Source organism: Cherax quadricarinatus, chromosome 71 (assembly GCF_038502225.1).
Source record: "Cherax quadricarinatus isolate ZL_2023a chromosome 71, ASM3850222v1, whole genome shotgun sequence".
Lineage (NCBI taxonomy): Eukaryota > Metazoa > Arthropoda > Malacostraca > Decapoda > Parastacidae > Cherax > Cherax quadricarinatus.
In genome coordinates, this window is record NC_091362.1 from 8,949,467 (window position 1) to 8,963,579 (window position 14,113).

Genomic DNA, 14,113 nt, shown 5'->3' on the forward strand with positions numbered 1-14,113 from the left:
GCAGTCTTTGGCCGCCTACCCTATAATCTGTGATCTTCTTTGACCTTCCACGATCTTCATGACTTGGCATTTGGCAGGGTTAAATTCGACCACGCGTCCAGCCTGTCCATCTCTCTTTGTAGACCTGTCTGATCCTCATCTGATTTAATTTCAATCATTAACTTCTCATCATCTGCAAATAAGGACACTTCTGAGTCTATCCCTTCCGTCATGTCATTCACACTTACCAAGAATAGCACTGGTCCTAGGACTGACCCCTAGGACAGGCACCCACTGTGATACCTCATCACATACCATGACTCGCTGTTGCCTCCCTGTCAGGTATTCTTTGATCCACTGCAGTGCCCTTCCTGTTATACATGTCTGATCCTCTAGCTTCTGCACCAATCTCTTGTGAGGAACTGTGTCGAAGGCCTTCTTGCAGTCCAAGAAAATGCAATAGACCCACCCCTCCCTCTCATGTCTTACTTCAGTTACTTTGTCATAAAACTCCAGTAGGTTTGTGACACAGGATTTGCCTTCCATGAATCCGTGCTGGCTGTTGTTTATAACCTCGTTCCATTACAGGTGCTCCACCACTCTCCTCCTGATAATCTTCTCCATGACTTTGCATACTATACAGGTCAGTGACATTGGTCTTTAGTTTAGTGCTTCATTTCTATCCCCTTTCTTAAAGATGGGGATCACATTTGCCATTTCCATACCTCAGGTAGTTGCCCAGTTTCAAGGGATGTGGCACACACAATGTTTCTGCTCCCTCTCAAAGGACCCACAGAGAGATGTTGTCTGGTCCCATCCCTTGTTGGTGCACCCCTCTATTTTGTCTTTCCAGTGTCCCTTCTGCCTCCACTGTAAATACTTCCTGAAATCTCGTGTTGAGCTCCTCACATACTTCTTGGTCATTTCTTGTGAGCTCCCTGCCTTCTTTCCTCAGCCTGATTACCTGATCCTTGACTGTTGTCTTCCTCCTGATGTGGCTGTAAAGCAGTTTTGGGTCAGGCTTGACTTATGATGCTATGTCATTTTCGTACTGCCGCTGGGCCTCCCTCCTCATCTGTGCATATTTGTTTCTGGCTCGTCGACTGATCTCCTTATTTTCCTGGGTCCTTTGCCTTCTGTACTTTCTCCATTTTCCAGTACACTTAGTTTGTCGGGTAAATCAAAGGCTCATTCTGGTCTTCCCATTATTTCTGTTACCCTTGGGAACAAACCTTCCCTCTGCCTCCTTGCATTTTGTTGTTATGTAGTCCATCATTTCGTTTACTGAGTTTCCTACCAACTCTCTTTCCCACTGAACCTCTCGCAGGAAGATCCTCATACCTGTGTAGTCCCCTCTTTTATAGTTTGGCTTTTCCCTTTCTACTCCTGTAGCTCTACGATGTATTCAAAGCTCAGAACCACGTGGTCGCTAGTTCCAAGGGGCTTTTCATATGTGATGTTCTCGATGTCTGAGCTACTCAGGGTGAAAACAAGGTCCAGTCTTGCTGGTTCATCTTCCCCTCTCTCTCTGGTAGTGTCCTTAACATGTTGGTGCATGAGGTTTTCCAGTACCACATCCACCATCTTGGCTCTCCATGTCTTGGGATCCCCATGTGGCTCCAGGTTTTCCCAATCAATCTCCCTGTGGTTGAAGTCGCCCATATCCAGTAACTTTGCTCTACTCGAGTGAGCTCTTCTTGCCACCTCAGCCAGTGTGTCCACCATTGCTCTGTTGCACTCATTATATTCCTCTCTCAGCCTCCTGCAGCTCTGTGGTGGGTTATACATCACTGCAATGACTACCTTAAGTTCCCCTGCTTGAACTGTACCTACTTAGTAATCCCTTTCTCCAGTCTCGTCCATTCCTTCCATTTCCTGATACCCTCATCGGTTTTTAATGAGCAGCGCAACCCCACCTCTCACTATGTTCCTTCTATCCTTCCTCAGGATCTGATATCCTGGTGGGAAGATTGCTTCTGTTATTGTTCCTGTGAGTTTTGTTTCTGTGACTGCTATGGTGTGTGGGGACATCTTGATTCTTTCATGCCATTCCTCACATTTATTCGTTATTCCATCTGTGTTTATATAGCAAACCTTCAACTTCTTTTCTATAACAATGGTCGGGTAGAATGGTGGGTTTGGGGGAGCATGTGCCCTGGCAGGGGCTATAAAGGGTTACTGTGGGGGTGGGGTCTGTGGTGTGTGGAGTGGGGGCAGAGGACCTATAGGGGATGCAGTGGGGGTGGGGGTTGTGGTGAGGGGGATGGGGGCAGAGGGCCTCTGGAGGATAGAGTGGGGGTGGGGATTGTGGTGAAGGGGATGGGGGTAGAGGGTATAGTGTGTGGGTTACTGTGGGTTACTGTGGGGGTGGGGTTTGGGGTGAGGGGATGTGGGCAGAGGGTACAGTGTGTGGGTTACTGTGGGTTACTGTGGGAGTGGGGTTTGCGATGGAGGGGATGAGGGCAGAGGATACAGTGTGTGGGTTTTGGATTAGGTTGTTTGATTGCATTGGGGTTGCTGTGGTTGGGTTCCTTCTGTGGGTGGTACTGGAGGAACATAAGAACATAAGAAAGAAGGAACACTGCAACAGGCCTACTGACCCATGCGGAGCAGGTCCATGTCCCCCCCGGATTAGACCAATGACCCCCCCGGAATAGCCCAATGACCCACCCAGTCTGGTCATCTCCACTCAAGGATGGAGCACTGCACCAGACCCAGCAGCACAAGCTAGTCAGGTCCAACTCACACCCACCCACACCCACTTATGTATTTATCTAACCTATTTTTAAAACTACACAACGTTTTAGCCTGAATAGCTGTGCTTGGGAGTTTGTTCCACTCATCCACAACTCTATTACCAAACCAGTGCTTTCCTATATCTTTCCTGAATCTCAATTTTTCCAACTTGAAACCATTGCTGCGAGTCCTGTCTTGGCTGGAAATTTTCAGCACGCTATTTACATCCCCTTTATTTATTCCTGTCTTCCATTTATACATCTCGATCATATCCCCCCTAATTCTACGCCTTTCGAGAGAGTGCAGATTCAGGGCCCTCAGTCTATCCTCATTGGGAAGATTTCTGATACATGGGATCATTTTTGTCATCCGCCTCTGTACGTTTTCCAGAGCATTTATATCCATTCTGTAATACGATGACCAGAACTGAGCAGCATAGTCTAAATGAGGCCTAACCAAGGATATATAGAGTTGAAGAACAACCTGAGGACTTCTATTATTTATACGTCTAGATATGAAGCCAAGAATTCTGTTAGCTTTATTGCGAACACTAATGCACTGTTGTCTTGGTTTTAGATTACTGCTAACCAGAACTCCTAAAACCTTTTCGCAAGCAGTAGTATTAAGATCTACATTAGTTAGTTTATATGTGGCATGGTTATTTAACTGTACAACATTTAGAACTTTGCATTTGTCAATATTAAACTGCATTTGCCACTTCTCCGACAATTGCATCAGTCTATTCAAATCATCCTGGAGTGCTCTAGTGTCCTCATTAGAATGAATTGGGCGGCCTATTTTGGTGTCATCAACAAATTTGCTTATGTCGCTATTTATTCCTTCATCTATATCGTTTATGTAAATTGTGAACAACAACGGGCCCAACACTGACCCCTGAGGAACATCGCTTGTGACGTGCCCCCACTCTGATTTCTCCCCATTTATGCAAACTCTCTGCTGTCTATTTGTCAGCCATGCCTCTACCCAGGAAAAAATTTCTCCTCCTATTCCGTGTGCCTTAAGTTTCCTCAATAGCCTCTGGTGTGGAACTCTATCGAAAGCCTTACTGAAGTCCATATACACAATATCATATTCATTACCATGATCTACCTCCTCAAACACCTTAGTGAAAAAAGTTAGTAAATTCGTAAGACAGGAACGCCCCTTTGTAAAGCCGTGTTGAGATTCATTAATCAGTTTATGCCTTTCGAGATGGCTACGAATTGCTTCGGCAATTATTGATTCCATAAATTTTCCCACTATGGAGGTAAGTCTATAGTTCGAAGCCAGGGACCTGTCACCTGCCTTGTAAATAGGTATTACATTTGCCATTTTCCACTTATCAGGCACTATGCCAGTTTGTAGTGATATATTAAAAAGATTAGCCAAAGGTATGCTAAGTTCCTCTTTACATTCCTTTAACACCCTTGCAAACAGTTCATCAGGGCCTGGGGATTTGTTAGGTTTTAATTTCTCTATTTGTCTGAGGCCCATGTCACTAGTTACCGCAATCGTACATAGTTTATTATCATCCTGTTCTACATAATCTATTATTTCAGTAATATCGCTAGTATTTTCCTGGGTGAAAACTGAGAGGAAGTAGGTATTTAGAATTTCACACATATCCATATCACTGTCAGTGATCTGACCAGAGCTACTCTTAAGTGGGCCAATCTTGTCCCTAATCTTACTTCTGCATACCTGAAAGAACCCTTTTGGGTTAGTCTTTGAATCCCTTGCGACCTTAGCCTCATAATCCCTTTTTGCTTTTCTTACTCCTTTCTTTATTTCTCTCTTTAACTGAATATATTGATTTCTTAACTGCCCATCCCCTCTTTTGATAAGCCTATATATGCCTCTCTTTTGACCAATGAGACGTTTTAATCTATTGTTCATCCATTTGGGATCATTTTTGTTAGATTTAATTTCCCTACTCGGAACAAAAGTTGTCTGGGCAGCTAGAACTATGCCCTGAAAAACGTCATATTGGCAACCAAGATCACCTACCTGACCCATAGTCAGGACATCCCAATTTAGCCAACCCAGGTAATTTTTCAGTCCCATGAAGTCGGCCAAGCGAAAATCTGGGACAGAGATTTGATTGCAGTTATCTTGGTAATTCCATGATATATTGAAACTAAGTGATTTGTGATCACTTTCCCCAAGCTCATCATTAACCTCAAGATTATTAATCAGTGAATCTTTGTTGGCAATAACCAAGTCAAGCAGATTGTTTCCTCTAGTTGGTTCTGTCACAACCTGTTCTAAAAAGCAATCCTGAACCGTATCAAGAAAGTCACTAGACTCAAGATTTCCTGTCATATTGTTCCAATCAATTTGTCTAAAGTTAAAATCTCTCATTATCACAACATTTTCATATCTAGATGCCTTATGAATTTCGTCTCATAACAGCTTACTGCACTCCCTATCAAGGTTTGGAGGCCTATAAATCACACCCAAAATTAATTTGTCACGTCCCTCGAGAAACTGTAGCCAAACAGATTCTGTGTTCGATGTTTCTAATCTTATATCATGTCTAAGACAGTAATTTAAATTTTCTCTGACCTACATCGCCACACCACCACCCTTCCTGTTGACCCTGTATGCTGCATTCAGAAGGCATTTCTCTATATTTCAGGTTGAACCAGGTCTCTGTTATACCAATAATATCTATATTACCTACACTTGCAAGTAATCTTAGCTCATCTATCTTATTTCTTAGACTCCTACTATTTGTACAGTAAACCTTAAGGGAGCTAGTCACTCGTTGCCCTCTACTATCCCTCTTTGTTTGTGAATCAATTAATTTGCCATCCAGCAACTTTATTTTGAATATTGTCTTTTAAACATATCCCTGAGGTATCCCGGTAATAACTGCTGTTGTTAACCCTAATGCTGCAGCCTGATTGTTTCCCACAAACACCCATACCTTTATAATCTATCAGTTTAATTTCCTAGACAAGTAATCAATTACCCTCTCAACTGAATTGGCTAATGCAACCACTCCATCCCCAGAGAGATGAACCCCATCCCTTGCATACATATCACGTTTGCGAAAGAATAGGTCCCAGTTATCAATGAATGGGATTGCAAGTTCCTTGCAGTACCTGTCTAGCCAGCAATTTATACCAATTGCCCTAGACATCCATTCATTGCCCACTCCCTTTCTAGGCAAGATGCTACATATAACTGGGATCCTTCCCTTAGACCTAACTACTTCTATGGCTGACCTGTACTTATCCAGCAGCTCCTCTCTCCTGCCCTTCCCAGTGTCATTACCCCCAGCACTAAGACAGATAATGGGCTTGTTCCCATTACCTGCCATAATATTATCCAACCTGCTGACTATGTCACCAACACCAGCTCCAGGAAGACACACTCTCTGTCTGACCTTTCTGTCTCTGTTACAAAATGCATGGTCCATATATCTTACCTGAGAATCGCCTACTATTAAAATATTCTTACCTTGTTTAGCAGGGAAATCAGTGGTACCTTCAACTTCACTAACCACTGAAGTACACTCGTCTTGGAGAACAGAGAATCGATTTCCTACCTTCACATCTTCTCTATTAACTCTCCTCATCTTCCTTCTTCCTGAACTGTGAACCACTTGCCACTTTAAGCGGCTGCCACTATCACTGCTGGTGACCATTCCTTCCTTACCAGCTAAATCCTTCTCACACTCGCTCCCAAACTCATCTATGTGAAGCTTCAGCTTCCTATTTTCTTCCTGAAGAAGTAGAATCTCCTTCTTCAACACTTGAAACTGAGATTCTAAAACACTACAACAAGCCATGGTGCTTGGTAACAGCCCATGCTAACTCTCAAGAGCTTAGGCAGGTATGACTGCAGGTGACCACTGTGTTCTACCTGGGCCTGGTTTCCACTTCTCTCCTCCTTCCTTGCCTCCCATTCTGCCCTGTGTTTTTGCACCCTCTCTTTCAGTATCATCCTTTCTTTTTGTGTTCTGTCTCGGTCGAGGTACACAATCTGGTAGTCCGGCTTGTCCCTTAGATTTGCTTTCTCCTGCAAGATCCGGTCTCAGGCTGGCTCTGCCTTGAAAATCACGCTTTTTTTTCTCTCGCAAACCACCCAATTCTCCGAAAATTTGTCAGCTGGGTCATGTCGTCCTCTCCTATTGATTTTATGATGCTTTCAATCGTTTTTTTCCTCCTGTTTTCTTGCTTTTAAGTTTCCCCATCTACTTCTTGGAGCCCGTAGACAAAAACTGCACTCTGCCTTTCGTCCTCCCACTGTGCTTCCTGAGCATCCTCTTAGACGAACTAGTTACTGCCACTGTCTCTTCCCTAACAGGTGTCCCTGTGCTTTCCTGTTCCTGGACAAGGCATTTGTCTGTTAGAGTCTCTGCGTATAGCTTAGCTCCTTCAATGGCTTTGGTCCTCTCTTGTGCTCCTGCTGTTCTCCCTGTCTTTTCCCAGGCCCCACTGTGTGTGTGCGTGTGTGTGTGTGTGTGTGTGTGTGTGTGTGTGTGTGTGAGTGTGTGTGTGTGTGTGTGTGTGTGTGTGTGTGTGTGTGTGTGCGTGTGCGCGCGCGTGTACTCACCTATTTGTACTCACCTATTTGTGGTTGCAGGGGTCGAGTCTTAGCTCCTGGCCCCGCCTCTTCACCGGTTGCTACTGGGCCCTCTCTCTCCCCACTCCATGAGCTTTATCAAACCTCGTCTTAAAACTGTGTATGGTTCCTGCCTCCACTACGTCATTTTCTAGGCTATTCCACTGCCTTACAACTCTATGACTGAAGAAATACTTCCTACTATCTCTCTGACTCATTTGTGTCTTCAACTTCCAATTGTGGCCTCTTGTTTCTGTGTCCCCTCCCTGGAACATCCTGTCTTTGTCCACCTTGTCTATTCCACGCAGTATTTTATATGTCGTTATCATGTCTCCCCTGACCCTCCTGTCCCCCAGTGTCGTCAGGCCGATTTCCCTTAATCTTTCTTCATAGGACATTCCCCTTAGCTCTGGAACTAACCTTGTCGCAAACCTTTGTACTTTCTCTAGTTTCTTGACGTGCTTTATCAAGTGCGGGTTCCAAACAGGTGCTGCATACTCCAGTATGGGCCTGACATACACGGTGTACAGTGTCTTGAATGATTCCTTACTAAGGTATCGGAATGCTGTTCTCAAATTTGCCAGGCGCCCATATGCTGCAGCAGTTATCTGATTGATGTGTGCTTCCGGGGACATGTTCGGTGTTATACTCACCCCAAGATCTTTCTCCTTGAGTGAGGTTTGCAGTCTTTGGCCACCTAGCCTATACTCTGTCTGTGGTCTTCTGTGCCCTTCCCCTATCTTCATGACTTTGCATTTGGCAGGATTAAATTCGAGAAGCCATTTGCTGGACCAGGTGTCCAGTCTGTCCAGGTCTCTTTGAAGTCCTGCCTGGTCCTCATCAGATTTAATTCTCCTCATTAACTTCACATCATCTGCAAACAGGGACACTTCTGAGTCTAACCCTTCCGTCATGTCGTTCACATATACCAAAAATAGCACTGGTCCTAGGACCGACCTCTGTGGGACCCCGCTCGTCACAGGTGCCCACTGTGATACATCATTACGTACCATGACTCGTTGTTGCCTCCCTGTCAGGTATTCTCTAACAGTGTGTGTGTGTGTGTGTGTGTGTGTGTGTGTGTGTGTGTGTGTGTGTGTGTGTGTGTGTGCGTGCGTGTGTGTGTGTGTGTGTGTGTGTGTGTGTGTGTGTGTGTGTGAGTGTGTGTGTGTGTGTGTGTGTGTGTGTGTGTGTGTGTGTGTGTGTGTGTGTGAGTGTGTGTGTGTGTGTGTGTGTGTGTGTGTGTGTGTGTGTGTGTGTGTGTGTGTGTTTGTGTGTGTGAGTGTGTGTGTGTGTGTGTTACATTAATTAGAGGGTGGTTAAGTGGAGCCTTTAGGGTGATTCTGGTTTGCAGGCAGGTTCTGTTACTTTCCATGGATGATGGGTGGCAAGAGTTATCTGAGTGATAAGTGACAAGAGTTATCTAAGTGATGGGTGGCAAGAGTTACCTGAGTGATGGGAGGCAAGTGTTATCTGAGTGATGGGTGGCAAGAGTTATCTGAGTGATGGGTGGCAAGAGTTATCTGAGTGATGGGTGGCAAGAGTTACCTGAGCGATGGGTGGCAAGTGTTATCTGAGTGATGGGTGGCAAGAATTATCTGAGTGATGGGAGGCAAGAGTTATCTGAGTGATGGGTGGCAAGTGTTATCTGAGTGATGGGTGGCCAGAGATATCTGAGTGACGGGTAGCAAGAATTATTTGAGTGATGGGTGGCAAAAGTTATCTGAGTGATGGGTGACAAGAGTTATCTCAGTGATGGGTAACAAGAATTATCTGAGTGAAGAGTGACAAGAGTTATCTGAGTGATGGGTGGGAAGAGTATCTGATTAATGCGTGGCAAGAGTTATCTGAGTGCTGTGTGGCAAGAGTATCCGAGTGATTGGTGGCAAAAGTTATCTGAGTGATGGGTGGCAAGAGTTATCTGAGTGATGGGTGGCAAGAGTATCTGAGTGATGGGTGGCAAGAGTATCTGAGTGATGGGTGGCAAGAGTTATCTGAGTGATATTTGGCAATAGTTATCTGAGTGATGAGTGAGAAGCGTTATCTGAGTGATGGGTGGCAAGAGTTATCTGAGTGATGGGTGGCAAGAGTTATCTGAGTGATGGGTGGCAAACGTTATCTGAGTGATGGGTGGCAAAAGTTATCTGAGTGATGGGTGGCAAGAGTTATCTGAGTGATGAGTGGCAAGCGTTATCTGAGTGATGGGTGGCAAGAGTTATCTGAGTGATGGGTGGCAAGAGTTATCTGAGTGATGAGTGACAAACGTTATCTGAGTGATGGGTGGCAAGAGTTATCTGAGTGATGGGTGGCAAGAGTTATCTGAGTGATGGGTGGCAAGAGTTATCTGAGTGATGGGTGGCAAGAGTTATCTGAGTGATGGGCGGCAAGAGTTATCTGAGTTATGGGTGGCAAGAGTTATCTTAGTGATGAGTGGCAAGAGTTATGAGTGATGGGTGACAAGCGTTATCTGAGTGATGGGTGGGAAGAGTTATCTGAGTAATGAGTGACAAGCGTTATCTGAGTGATGGGTGGCAAGAGTTATCTGAGTGATGGGTGGCAAGAGTTATCTGAGTGATGGGTGACAAGAGTTATCTGTGATGGGTGGCAAGAGTTATCTGAGTGATGGGTGGCAAGAGTTATTTGACTGATGGGTGACAAAAGTTCTCTGAGTGATGGGTGGCAAGAGTTTTCTGAGTGATGGGTGGCAAGAGTTATTTGACTGATGGGTGACAAGAGTTATCTGAGTGATGGGTGGCGAGAGTTATCTGAGTGATGGGTGACAAGAGTTATCTGAGTGATGGGTGGCAAGAGTTATCTGAGTGATGGGTGACAAGAGTTATCTGAGTGATGGGTGACAAGAGTTATCTGAGTGATTGGTGGCGAGAGTTATCTGAGTGATGGGTGGCAAGAGTTATCTGAGTGATGGGTGACAAGAGTTATCTGAGTGATGGGTGGCAAGAGTTATCTGAGTGATGGGTGACACGAGTTATCTGAGTGATGGGTGGCAAGAGTTATCTGAGCGATGGGTGGCACGAGTTATCTGAGTGATGGGTGGCAAGAGTTATCTGAGTGATGGGTGGCAAGAGTTATCTGAGTGATGGGTGGCAAGAGTTATCTGAGTGATGGGTGGCAAGAGTTATCTGAGTGATGGGTGGCAAGAGTTATCTGAGTGATGGGTGGCAAGAGTTATCTGAGTGATGGGTGGCAAGAGTTATCTGAGTGATGGGTGACAAGAGTTATCTGAGTGATGGGTGGCAAGAGTTATCTGAGTGATGGGTGGCAAGAGTTATCTGAGTGATGGGTGGCAAGAGTTATCTGAGTGATGGGTGACAAGAGTTATCTGAGTGATGGGTGGCAAGAGTTATCTGAGTGATGGGTGGCAAGAGTTATCTGAGTGATGGGTGGCAAGAGTTATCTGAGTGATGGGTGGCAAGAGTTATCTGAGTGATGGGTGGCAAGAGTTATTTGACTGATGGGTGACAAGAGTTATCTGAGTGATGGGTGGCGAGAGTTATCTGAGTGATGGGTGACAAGAGTTATCTGAGTGATGGGTGGCAAGATTTATCTGAGTGATGGGTGACAAGAGTTATCTGAGTGATGGGTGGCAAGAGTTATCTGAGTGATGGGTGACAAGAGTTATCTGAGTGATGGGTGGCAAGAGTTATCTGAGTGATGGGTGGCAAGAGTTATCTGAGTGATGGGTGGCAAGAGTTATCTGAGTGATGGGTGGCAAGAGTTATCTGAGTGATGGGTGGCAAGAGTTATGTGAGTGATGGGTGGCAAGAGTTATCTGAGTGATGGGTGGCAAGAGTTATCTGAGTGATGGGTGACAAGAGTTATCTGAGTGATGGGTGGCAAGAGTTATCTGAGTGATGGGTGGCAAGAGTTATCTGAGTGATGGGTGGCAAGAGTTATCTGAGTGATGGGTGACAAGAGTTATCTGAGTGATGGGTGGCAAGAGTTATCTGAGTGATGGGTGGCAAGAGTTATCTGAGTGATGGGTGGCAAGAGTTATCTGAGTGATGGGTGGCAAGAGTTATCTGAGTGATGGGTGGCAAGAGTTATTTGACTGATGGGTGACAAGAGTTATCTGAGTGATGGGTGGCGAGAGTTATCTGAGTGATGGGTGACAAGAGTTATCTGAGTGATGGGTGGCAAGATTTATCTGAGTGATGGGTGACAAGAGTTATCTGAGTGATGGGTGGCAAGAGTTATCTGAGTGATGGGTGACAAGAGTTATCTGAGTGATGGGTGGCAAGAGTTATCTGAGTGATGGGTGGCAAGAGTTATCTGAGTGATGGGTGGCAAGAGTTATCTGAGTGATGGGTGGCAAGAGTTATCTGAGTGATGGGTGGCAAGAGTTATGTGAGTGATGGGTGGCAAGAGTTATCTGAGTGATGGGTGGCAAGAGTTATCTGAGTGATGGGTGGCAAGAGTTATCTGAGTGATGGGTGGCAAGAGTTATCTGAGTGATGGGTGGCAAGAGTTATCTGAGTGATGGGTGGCAAGAGTTATCTGAGTGATGGGTGGCAAGAGTTATCTGAGTGATGGGTGGCAAGAGTTATCTGAGTGATGGGTGGCAAGAGTTATCTGAGTGATGGGTGGCAAGAGTTATCTGAGTGATGGGTGGTAAGGAGAAACATAGAAATCTTAATTTCATTTATATTTTGACATATCATAATAATTTTTATATCTGTTTCTATACTATCTTCTTCTACAAGTGTACAATTAAGCACATAGGACTGGCCATATACTTGTATTGTAGTAGACGGGCTATTCCTATCTACTACAACATCAGTTTGTTAACATTGCAAGTTGCTCCTTAAACGTACTTATCTACATTCTTGTTATCATAATCAATTATATATTTATTCAGGCTTTTACCTGTACTCCTGAAACATTGTTTCATTTTTTACTTCTCTTCTAATATTATTTCTCATGCTAGACACAGACACGCCATAGTTATATTCTATAATTTCCTTCAGGGTGCTTATTTTTTGGCTAATGTATCACCTTCATCAGTGGAGTAATCCAATGTATGATGGAATCCATAGCAATTATTCATTAATTCCTTTTCCCGGACTTTTTAATATCAGTATCTGGCTACTCCGATGAGCATGTTGTTAGAGTCATTATGTGAGTCAAGAGACTTCAATGATGCCATAGAATCAATAATAATCACAGAATCAAGCTCAGTGTCATTAGTCAAGTTTAGTGCCATTAAGATGAAATACTCTTGTTGTCTACAGTGATACATCTCTTTCAGATTTTAAAATTTAATATAATTTCTTGTTTTCATAACCCATTTACATCCATGCGTATTTACATCTAGGTCTCTAATAAGATCGTAGTGATAGTGTTTAGTTAATTTCTTCACATTCTACGACCAAGTACGGTGTTAATCTCAATAATACTATTACTTATAATAAACACACCAATTTCCTTCCTCATATTAAGAACTTTGGTAGATTTTGGACAGCCAAGAATAATTTTGAGGGCTTCATTTTGCATAAACTCCAAGGACCGGTGAAAATGTGCTATCAGGGTGAGGGTGATGGGTGAGAAGAGTAATGTGGGTGACTTGCGGCAAGAATTATCTGGGCGACGGATGGCAAGAGTTTCCTGGGTGATGGGTGACAATAGTTACCTGGGTGATGGATGAAAGAATTACCTGGGTGATGGGTGGCAATAATTACCTGGGTGATGGGTGGCAAGAGTTATTTGGGGTTGGGTGAAAGAGTTACCTGGGTGATGGGTGACGATGGAGTGTAGGTCATGAGATCCTCCAGGTTGGGTCTTTCAAGACTAGTGTGGCCCAAGACCCACATCTTCTTGAGTGTGTGAGACGGAAGACAAGAGAAGGCTTCCTCTGCCATGGTCACTGAGGCTTCATGAACCACTGCCCAGCGAGCCTGGCTCACCTTCAATACGTGTACCAGCTCATCTGTCGACCATACAACACTTATTACATAAAGCGTTCACTTCAGCTCCTCTGTCAACCATACAACACATTCTACATAAAGTGTTCACTTCAGCTCCTCTGTCAACCATACTGGGCCTCTACCTTTCAAACAGAACTGTTTGCCATGCTCCTTGCACTCAGGTGCGTCCATGTATCTAAGGTTGACACTTTAATTGTAACTGATTCTCTGTCATCCATAAATGCTCTCAACTCATTAAGCATAAATTGTTGCATGCTTGTGTCAGAAGCCAGACACAGGTATGGTAGGATTGTGGACAGTGGAGTCAGAGTGCACATGCTGTGGATTCCATCTCACATTGGTCTTCAGATGCATGATAGAACTGATAAATTGGCTAAGCTGTATGCTTTCAAAGAGGGAGTAGATTACGATCTTGGGTTGTCAGTTAGCAGTTTGAGAAAAATAATACGAAATGAACTTTAATTGAACTTTATTGACTTAAGATTTAGGGAGATTGACGCAAGTCAGTCCATCTATCATCATTCCATCATGCAGGAGGAGACACATGTCTATGGTGCATCCAACAAGACTCTTGGATGTCACTACCGCCCGGCTCCGGCTGGGTCACAAGTATCTTTGGCAGGTTAAATCACCACCACCAGATGTAGACCAAACGAAATGTAAACTTTGCCAGATGGATTATTGTCACACCTTGCGTCATTATGTACTGGAGTGCGATCAAATTAATGAATTTAGAGACAACTCACTCAGAAATGTTCAAGAAATGACAAAGTATTTTATCCACGGTGGTATATTACAGACCATTCTGGAGAAATACCCTGACTTTGCTCCCTGTAAATAAAGCATTACCATGTGTGTGTGTGTGTGTGTGTGTGTGTGTGTGT

At 44.3% G+C, this 14,113-nt stretch overlaps 1 protein-coding gene across 1 annotated transcript in view; it reads right to left on the reverse strand.

Annotated features, from left to right (window-relative positions):
• Positions 1-14,113, reverse strand: part of LOC128700276 (uncharacterized) — a 191,817-nt gene that overhangs the window by 150,888 nt on the left and 26,816 nt on the right. Inside the window, exon 4 of the mRNA XM_070100016.1 lies at positions 13,032-13,231. Within this exon, the coding sequence (XP_069956117.1) occupies positions 13,032-13,231 (200 nt within the window). The remainder of the gene's footprint in view (positions 1-13,031; positions 13,232-14,113) is intronic.